This window comes from Seriola lalandi, unplaced genomic scaffold, assembly GCF_002814215.2.
Source record: "Seriola lalandi dorsalis isolate HSWRI2012SDOR001 ecotype SW California unplaced genomic scaffold, Sedor1 jcf7180002054182, whole genome shotgun sequence".
Classification (NCBI taxonomy): Eukaryota; Metazoa; Chordata; class Actinopteri; order Carangiformes; family Carangidae; genus Seriola; species Seriola lalandi.
The window spans coordinates 7,027-17,192 of record NW_019524735.1 but is presented as its reverse complement, the minus strand read 5'-3'; the positions used below and the strand labels follow the sequence as shown (position 1 = coordinate 17,192).

Genomic DNA, 10,166 nt, shown 5'->3' with positions numbered 1-10,166 from the left:
ATCATTTTTTGACTGAGTGTCAAATAACCAAATGCACATTCATTCCAAAACTTTGTATTAGTGTTTATGTGCTGTACCACCCCTATTGCAACTTGTACAAAAGCAGAATGGCAGTATTTCTTGATTTTCTTCCTTTTAAACAAGGTGTTCTCCAGGAGGAGAGGAAACGTCAAAATAAGCAAAGGTGAAATCCACTGTGGTTTTGCTTTTTCACAACGTCTGTCTCTCTCTCTCTCTCTCTCCCTCTCTCTCTCTCTCTCTCTCTCTCTCTTCCTCTCTCTCTCTCTCTCTCTCAGGTCGTGGGTGCTGGGAGCGTTTGCCTTACTTTGTCTGCTGGGGCTCACGTGGTCCTTTGGCTTGTTCTTCCTCAATGAATCCTCCATCGTGATGGCGTACCTCTTCACCATCTTCAACACTCTGCAAGGGATGTTCATCTTCATCTTTCACTGCCTCCTCCAGAAGAAGGTAAGATTTTGTCCTCTGTGATTAATTGATTAGTCGATCAAGAGAAAATTAATCAACAAGCCGCTTATCAAGCAAAATAACAAACTTTCACAACTTCCAGCTTCTTAAATTTGTGGATTTGTTTTTCCATTGTTATTATCTATTTGTAAACTGATTATTCTGGTGTTTTGGATTTGCGGCTGTTACATAGAACAAGAAATTTGAAGACATCAACTTGGAAACTGAAGAATAAACTAATAGTGAATTAATACAAACAAAAAAAAGTGATGGGTAAATCTATAAAATAGCTGCAAAGATAGATCAGTTAATTAATTGGTCAATCAACAAGTAACCAGCAAATATTTTGATAAATGGTAAAAAATACCAAATATGTTTTTTGCTCTAGCTTTTTAAATGTTTTGCTTTTCTTTGTTATAAATGGTAGATAATTGTTAGTCGGACAAAAAAAGAAATCTTGGGCTCAGTGAACTGTGATTGGCATTTTTTTTTAATAGACAATTCATAAATCAAGAAAATAATCAAGGGATATCAATCATGAAAATTATTAAGAAACACCTGTATCAAACTGCTTCTTCTCTATAACGTTTCAATATGTTATCATAGTGTTTGCTGCCCCTGTCCTTGTGGCATTTAAACTGCTGTCAGCTGGATGCCATTTGATAAAGATTTGGGATTTGCACCTCTCGTGGGGTGCGGGTTGGGTGATTGTGTTGCAGTTTTTTCTGTGTGTGCTCAGTCTGCCATGAACTTTTATTCCTCTGCAGGTCCGCAAAGAGTACAGCAAATGTTTCCGTCAGTCCCAGTGCTGTGGCGCGCTGCCGTCTGAGGGCCCCCACAGTTCAGCCAAGACAGCCACGTCTCGATCCACGGCCCGCTACTCATCCGCTACACAGGTACGTGTACAGTACTGGGAGTCAGTGGAGTTTGTTTTTATATTTTATGGAGAGTTTTGGTTTTCATTTATTTAAAGGATAAGTCGAGCAAAATCCTTTTTAGTTTTTAATTGTGAACAAATATCACAAAGAGACCAAAATTAACGAACTAACTGCCAACAAGTATTGCCTGTGTAGCCAAAACCTGATATACTGCATATGGAGTTCCATTATTGTCCAAAAAGCTAGAGAACTCAACAATGAGACACACTGTTGGAGTGGGTGACATGTTCCTTTCATTGTGATCACATCATGGTGGTGTAAATACTCGCTGGTGTACCAAATGTGCATTAATCCTCGGCTGAAAATAGAACCCAACAAATGCACTATTAACTCCCGTGAGTCCTTTAGTCATTTTTGTTAAAATCTACAGTGCCCAGATGTTTAAGGAAATTATTTTTCCCTTTTGAAAAAATGAAACTATATATTTGAGACTTGGTTTTAAAGACTTACATTCTTAGGTGTGAACGGCCTTGGATGGATGGCAGCCTCAGAGAAGTTTGAAAGCTGTGGGAGACAAACTGTTGGTTTTGGTCTTTTCAGTGGACAGGAAGAAAAATAAGATATTGCCAGTCTTGTCCTTTAGTAAAGACTCAAAAGTTTCTGTTTATTTTCAACCTTGCACTTGAATTTTATTATTGAAAAGCCGTGCCTCTCGATTAGTTCAGCTAAATATACGGTTTGGCATTGAAGTAGAAACTTCACTGTTGTACAGTATTCAATGCCGCGGTGCTCTTACTGCTGAGCTGACCTGTTTTCTTCTCCAACCCATTTCATTGAAACGTTGTTCAAGTATTAATTTACATATAATTACATAACTGAACTGAACTGATTTTAGGTTTCATGTGGTAAAGTTAAAGCTTAGTTATCAGGCTGTACACCTATGAGCAGCCTCATGGTCGGTAGGTGGGTAGATTCTATTTGAAAAGAAAGAAACAGATAAAGTGCAGTTGAACTGGGCGTAGAGATCTCTTATAATATCTTCTAAGTTGACTTTGTGAGATCTATCTTAAGATTGCTTCTGGGAATTTGATGGCAGCTCCTGCTCTTTCTATCAGGAGAAAAAAAAAAAAAAAAAGAGTCCCTCGGGGCCGATCTCTCAAATTACAAGCTTTAAGATTCGTATCCATTTGTTTTGCCATAGCACGACCATGTCATCAAGCAGTGGGTTAGCTGAATCGTGTGCACAAGTGCAGGCTTGAATCTCAAACCCACGTAGCCACTCAATTCTCAGGGCCAAAAGCCTTGAATAACAGCGGCACCATGTTGAGCCCTGATCAATGGCTGCTTTTCTCTCTACCCCAGAGCCGCATCAGGCGGATGTGGAATGACACCGTGAGGAAGCAGTCGGAGTCCTCCTTCATCTCAGGAGACATAAACAGCACCTCCACACTCAACCAGGGTAAGCAACCCTTTCTTCCACCAACACCAGACGAGACACATACGCTATTCTCTTTGTAACGAGGCTCTGAATTCACAATAAACACTTCAGTGGATGCAGCCTACATGGCTCTGTGGCAGCTTGCGGGGGGAAAAAAAAAAAGGAAGATAAGACCCAATTTAATTTTGCATTTCTCTTATCATTAAGTGATCAAAAAAAAAAAGCAGCGTTAAATCCTGTCTGCGTATCAAGAGTTCACAGTGTTTTCCTGCACTCTCTGCTCGCTGGGATCATCTGAAAGAGGAGGGATAGCGACAGAAAGGAGGTTTGATATTTAGTCGTTACTGAAGAGGACTTGAGTTCAGATTGTAATGACCCTGATCGGAGAGACTCACTCCGGCAGACTTCGCCCCCGGAGTGATTGTCAGGATGAAGGTAAGGAGGGGAGATGAGCAAAGTCAGGCTGAGGTCAGAGCAGGTTTTGGGATCTGTCCCAGCATCATGAGGCTCAGGCTCCAGACTGTGCCAACCCAGATTTGGCTGTAGTTATGAATTAGGTTTCGATTTTTTTTTTATTTTTTTTTTTTTTTATAAAAGAAGCACACATGCCAGCGCAGAGTTTCTCAGCGATCCGTCCAAATGACTGAGTATAGTTATTACATTCTTGAGGATTTACACAAGCACGCGGAGGATGATAGGGATACTGTATTATTCATGGCAGGCCACTTAGACATGTTTTGTCTAGTCTCTCGACTGGATGAGTTTGTTTAGATGAATCTGTTTCACATAAACACCGCAGCTGATTGTGTTGCTACGCTTCGGTCAACACTTGTCGACATAATGTTGTTTGTCAGTTACATCAGTTGACTGTTTGGATAATGTTTAGCTTTGACCAATGTCTCTATGGCTGCTTTGTCCATAACAGAAGGCAGATGGATCACAGGTCATAAATCTCTAATGGTGTCAGATTCTGGACAGTGAATGTCAGTGTTTGTTTATGTGGACAGCTACTCAGCGCACCACCACAGACCATGAAGTACAATACCTCGAGCTCTTTTTTCCTTTTGCTGTTTTTTCCCCTCCTGATTTTTTTCCGTCTCTCTCTTTCTCTCTCTCTTCCTGTTATTTCAGGGATGACTGGCAACTACCTCCTAACTAACCCTCTCCTCCGAACACACGACACTAACCCTTATAACAACCTCCTGGCAGAAACAGTGGTGTGCAACACCCCCTCTCCACCGGCCTTTCACTCCCCAGGTGCACATCCACCCTCCACCTTTTTATTCTTACAAAGATTTGTATTTGTTTTTAAGGCAAAAGTTCAACATTTTGGGAATAACACGTATTCACTTTCTGAAGGGGAGTTAGATGAAAAGCTTGATATCACATAATCCCCCATAAACAACAAATTATCATTTTTATACCTCAGTTTTTATAAAAGCTAAACCAACCAGATTGAGCATGTTGATCAGTGTGCTTTCGAGATACTTGGCAGAGCCTGGCTAGCTGTTTCCCCCTGTTTCCAGTCTTTATACTAAGTCAAGCTAACCATCTCCTGGCTGTAGCTTCAAATTTAACAGACAGATATGAAAGTAGTATCAATCTTCTCATATAACTCTCCTGCCTGGAAGCTAATAAGCCTATTTCCCAAGATGTCAGACTATATACCTTTTTAAGTGTGTTAGATTTATTGAAAACATGAAAACTCCTGAGGTTGTGGCTGTGACACGGCATGAATGAAAATGTTGAGAGTAATTACACGAGATTTACCTTTCGTTCTTCTTCATTCACACCTTCTCTGTAGTTCTTATCTGCACAAGTTTCTCCTTTGTGAACACAGGAGGAGATAAAGCTCAGAGATGTCAATGCTATCTTATCTCCTCTACTGAGCAGGCATATGGGAATTCCTCTCAGCTTTACTCACAGGTCCAGATCATTTATGCTCTTACATTGTAATCATGGTTGATATCTTTACACGTTGAAATCTTTACATTATGTACACTTTACTTTGAAGTTTGATTCGAAATCATGTCAGTGTTTATGTTGACCTAGTTCCTCACTGGCAGAGCAAAAGAAACCCAATTAAAGAAAAGAAAAGAAAAAAAGAAAACAGAACCACATGACGCAATGCGGGCAGAGTCATAGCCCTCAGATATTGAAGCATTTGATGATAAAAGGGAATGTGCAAAAACAGCAGAATGGTGAAAGTGTGTAAGGAGAGGATATGCAGTAACATATGGCTTTAACCTCAGCATGGTCATCACGCTCTTGTTTTGTGCTGTGAGGTCGCTTATAGCACAATGAGGGCACTTCACACTCAGAGATAATTAAGCAGGGATGAGACCAAACAATGCTTTCACAGAAAATCAAAGACATTTTGTGATTTTTTTTTTTTTTTTTTTTTTTTCTTTTTCTTTTTTCTCCCTTTTTTGAGCTCAGGAGCAGCCGAGCCAGAAGTCAGCGTGTGTGTGTGTGTGTGTGTGTGTGTGTGTGTGTGTGTTTGTGTGTGTCAACAGCTTGTGCTTTATTGCCCTAAAATGTTTACCTACTTAATCATTGTAGCATAATTGCATGTTAACAGTGAATCACAGGAGATAGATAAAAAGTGGCAATATTTAATTAGCAGGTAATTCTGAATGTCAGTGTGAACATCTCCTTTACCTGTTGAAAGACTTCGTCTTCCCCCTGAGGCCAACCTACTGCACTTAGCTGTGTTTAAACACAGGAGCAACAGAGGAGATACTAACCGCACTTATTTAACAGTAGATCAAGAAGCGGTGACAAACAGGAAAAAAATTCAAGGCTTCAACATATGGAAACCAGTTTGAGGAGAACAGGCAGCAGTGTGACACACAAATGTCAAAACCTGGTGTGAAGATCACCAACCAAGTATGAAATCCGCACCAAGAGACTGTCAAGTTTAACATGCGCTTTTTTCCTCTGCTATAGTCATTACATATAGCTCCCTGCAAAAAGGATGAGCGTGTCCTCTATTATAAGTGTATTAATACTAAGTAATACTCTGCAGATGTTCATCTGATGCAGTAAAATCTGTAAGGAGAACATCTTGGATGAATCTCTGCTGGAACGGTTCCCAGAGTGCAGCTGTTGCCGTGTCCACTTGAATTCTGTTCACATCATTTCCCCCTCTCCCGGTAGACAATACCTGTCTGCAATAAAATCACTGCCTGCGCATAAACAAATGCAAATTTGGAAGTAGAATCTATTTAGAGAAATGTCTAATAATCTCCCCCCCCTTTTTTTTTTTGCCCTTTTGCTCTCTGTGCTGCTGTCACTCTTTTTAGAAAAGTCTTTGATGTTGTTTTTAGAGGTTGTTTTTTTTTTTTTTTTTCATTTGCTATCATCCATTTTCTGACACATTCATTTGAAACCCACGACTACAGTTTCCCCTTTTTTGTGTGTAAATAGTGCCTCTGATGACATCACTCTCACCCTCCAAAATGTCAGCCCTTCACTTACAGGCTCACAGTGTACCCAGTAAATAAATTCCTCATATAAAATCCAACTACCGCCTTTCACTTTCTCCCTGCTATTTGAGCCTAGTCATAGAGCTGCAAAAAAATTATAGTACTCCTTTGTGTGTGTGTGTGTGTGTGTCTGCATTTTGCTCACATAATAGCAATAGATCTGCTGTACATTTCAGAAAGGAAAAAGGAAAAAAAAACATGTCATTCAGGAAATGTTCCTTCTTTTACAGTAGACTTTTAAAAAAAAAGACTGTGCTTGCTGCTAAACCCCTTTCACCTGCTGAGTCCAGGATTCAGTCGTCCTTGATTTGTCCTTTAGCTCTCAAACTGTTAAACACATAATTTCGCTGTCATTCTCCATCCACCTACAACCATTTGTGTAGAGCATCGCATGGGCTAAATTATAGTTAACTGCAAGGACACAATCTGAGCTGGATCGACTGAATCCAGGCTGGATGTTACGAGCTTCCACTTTGTCTTATTTCAGTGATTTTGTTGTTTCTGCTGCAATTGAAAAAAAGCATCTGTTTTACTTTTTTGCACATCAGCTGTTCTTAGGCCAGATAGCCTGAGCAGACACACTTGATGTGAGTGGTGGCAAAGTGAGTCATTGCACCGTGCCTGTCTGTCGTGGTGTGTGTGTGTGGGGGTTGTTGCTGTGCTTGTGGGGCCCCAGTGCAGAGAGGTGGCTGGCACATCTGTGTTCAACATTACCCTCTTGTCTTGCCTTCTTTAAATAGGTGGAATGTTTTATTCATTGTTAATGTCACAACACTTCCTCATCAGCTTGTATTTATTATTTTTTTAATTTCTTTTACTCTTATCTTGTCTGTTGCTTTTTGTATGCTGCTGTGTTGTTACCTGGTCATCAGCTACTTTATAACGTGTTGCTATAGTATATTTTTTTTAAGTCATCGCTTGTTCTCATTTCTCCAATATTGTTCAGGATAATTTCTTAGATTGGCTATAATGAGATTCAGCCATAATGAGGATGGACATGTTGGAGAGCTAATTGGGTTCTCCTTTGAATTTTAGAAGTTTTTGTATCTGTATAAAATTAAAATTAACCCAGAGATCAAAGAGCACAAGAGTGAAGTGTCCTGAGCAGTATCAAGTATACGTGGATGGTGTAGTGTTCTATCAAAAGGTGGAAAATTATGTCTCACATGCTCCTTTTGCCTTTCCTTGCAGGACAGCACTCACTGAGCAACAGCAGGGACATCAGTGCCATGGACACCCTCCCCCTCAATGGCAATTTCAACAACAGCTACTCCCTGCGAGACGACGACTATGAGGCCGTGGGCGTTCGAGCCACGGGAGACCTGGGGGGCCTCAACCTGGACGATGTCGCTTTTGAGAAGATGATCATATCTGAGATTGTCCATAACAACCTCAGGCCCCGCGTGGCTCCCAAAGGTCGCGACGCCCAGAGGGACAGAGCCCTGCCTCCCCAGACCAGAGTGACAGTGGACCGAGGCGGGGGTGGGAGCGGCAGCGAGGATGACGCCATCGTGGCGGATCATGCCGAGGCCTCATCCCCCCAGAGAGGAAGTGGAAGAGGAGGCCACGCCACCCTGGAGCTGCTCCTGCACCCCCACCACAAGGAGGTGCTAGAGGCCCCCCTCTTGCCCCAGAGGACTCACTCCCTGCTCTACAGCACCCAGAAGGCTCCCAGGCGCCTGGAGGGGCAGGGTGGCCATGGCTCTGAGACTGTTACCGCAGTGGAGGACATGGGCTCCCATTCACCCAACAATAATAGAGACTCCCTTTACACCAGCATGCCAAACTTAAGAGACTCCCCCTCACCCTCAGCTTCGCCATACCCCCCCGAGGAAGAGGAGGAGGAGGAGCTCTCTCCGTCACCTCGAAGCGAGAGCGAGGACGCGTATCATAAGAGCATGCCTGAGCTCGGTGATGCACCGCAGCCCCTGTCCTACTACCACATAAACAGAGGCACCAGCGACGGGTGCATCATCCCGCCCAACAATGAAGACTGCGCACAGGGGGCAGAGGCACCCACCGATGGACAAATGCAGCTCATTACCAGCCTCTGAGCGGGGCCGTATCTGTTTGCACAGGTTTTAACAAGTGGGGGCTTTCGGTTGATGTCAAAAGAGCCAGCGAGTCTGGCTCCACACTCCGCATGCTCTTCCCGTTAGGACAGGAAGTGAAATGTTGTTGGGTGGGAAACGGAATGAATAAATGACTTTTGCACACAGATCTCATTAACACACAAAACACGTCCATCCGAGGCCAGACAAATGTAGACTGTGAAAGCTCTGCTGTTGGACTAAAGAGGTGCAGAGAATAACACCAGGCCGCTGTGCCACAGATAAGTACAGCATTTCTCTTGTACTGAAAGAAGAGCTGAAGAATAAGGGATAAAAAAAAAAAAAAACTCCAAGCAAAGAACTATGAATCTCCTGACATATTCCTGGGGGACTTTGCAGGACCAGGGTCTTTTTAGTCATGAAGTACAGAACTAGAACTAGTGTGGCTCCACTACACAGTCAGGACTGTAAAGTTAAGAAACCACTAATTCAGACTCAGGCCTTATATTTTCTCTATTGCACATTTAACTGTTGTCAAAGTAACAGCTAAAGAAAATATATTTTGCTGTACCACTAGTGTAAAAAGTAAAAACAAGAAAAAGAAAAAAAGGAAAAAAAAAAAAAACCATTCAGTAGTTATGCCCTTTCAATGTTAATAAGATTCTTCAGACAAGGTTAATCAAAATGGTGGAAATGTGCTTTTTCCTCTCACACTTGACTCGTAGTATGTTTGAATATGAAGAAAAAAAAAAGTTTTGAGCGATATCAGTCCATAAGAAATCATGCTCACGTCTCTGCTTGTGAAGTGCTTTTGCTTTCATGAATGATGAGTTTTTGCCAGTAGTATATTTGTTAACACCGGGCCATGCACAGATTTGGAGTGAATTGGATACTTGTGTAATTTATTTTACTTGAAAGAAATTGTCAGGTTTAAGGACTTATGTTCGTGTCAATGCGATACTGCAGTTTTTGCAGACATGTTTCATCCTTTGACACTAATTAATTTATTAACTGAACTATTCAGAAAAAAAAATAGGGAAAAAAAGAACGTGGTTGGAAAGTGTGACAAGTTGTTGCAGCACTGATTAGGTTCATTCTATTTCTTTTGTAAGAGCCCATAATCAGCTGATATTTAATTCAACTCCTGTTTGATATCAAATAAATGTGAAATTTTTTCTTGTTCACAGATGTCTGGTTGCTTATTCTCATTTTGCAGTAAAACTGCCATGATCCATACATGTAGTAAAATGACAATTAAAGGATAAGACTGGTGATATTGTATACTTTTGTTATTTTCAACAAATCTCATGAGAGGACCAAAACTAACAATGTGTTAGTCTGTCTCTATTCCAGCATCTTTCATTTGTTCCTTGTAGAATCTTTAAAAACTGGTCACCATTATACACTTCATTTAAAAAAAGGGCTAAATAAATAGGGCGCTGTGGTTTTTAGCAAACTTTACTCAAACATAGTACATTGGTAAGGGACTATTTTTCAGATTAATACACATGGTGCACTATTGAGGATTTTCAACAGCAGGACGATGTATGTGTGACTTACTCAAAAAAATTATACCCTTTTTATACCGAAATTAGCGCATATAAGCTTGTTTTTTTTAAACATGGGTAAACCCACTTAAAAAAGGGATTGACTCTTTGCACACACACACACAAACACACAGACACAGATTCAAACAGTGAGCTGCTAGCTGCCGTGCAGATTGGTAAAATGGATCTGTCTGTTGGTGCCCCTGTAAGTGTCAGAGCCTCCGTGTGAGACGCTTCGGCCGGTGATTGTGTGTTTTTAAAACTTATTGAGCGCAGCCCTGACCGCAGCACGCTCTCAGCAG

At 41.4% G+C, this 10,166-nt stretch overlaps 1 protein-coding gene across 4 annotated transcripts in view; it reads left to right on the top strand.

The window, feature by feature from the left end:
- LOC111653273 (adhesion G protein-coupled receptor L2-like) overlaps positions 1-9,503 on the top strand; it is a 129,234-nt gene extending 119,731 nt beyond the window's left edge. For 3 of the 4 annotated variants that reach the window (XM_087173336.1, XM_087173335.1, XM_023403780.2), the window contains 5 exons: positions 297-465; positions 1,230-1,358; positions 2,703-2,799; positions 3,910-4,035; positions 7,458-9,503. In XM_087173336.1, the coding sequence (XP_087029462.1) occupies positions 297-465; positions 1,230-1,358; positions 2,703-2,799; positions 3,910-4,035; positions 7,458-8,320 (1,384 nt within the window). In that variant the 3' untranslated portion in view covers positions 8,321-9,503. The remainder of the gene's footprint in view (positions 1-296; positions 466-1,229; positions 1,359-2,702; positions 2,800-3,909; positions 4,036-7,457) is intronic. The other variant, XM_023403787.2, reaches the window with a different exon arrangement.
- Positions 9,504-10,166: the final 663 nt, after the last annotated feature.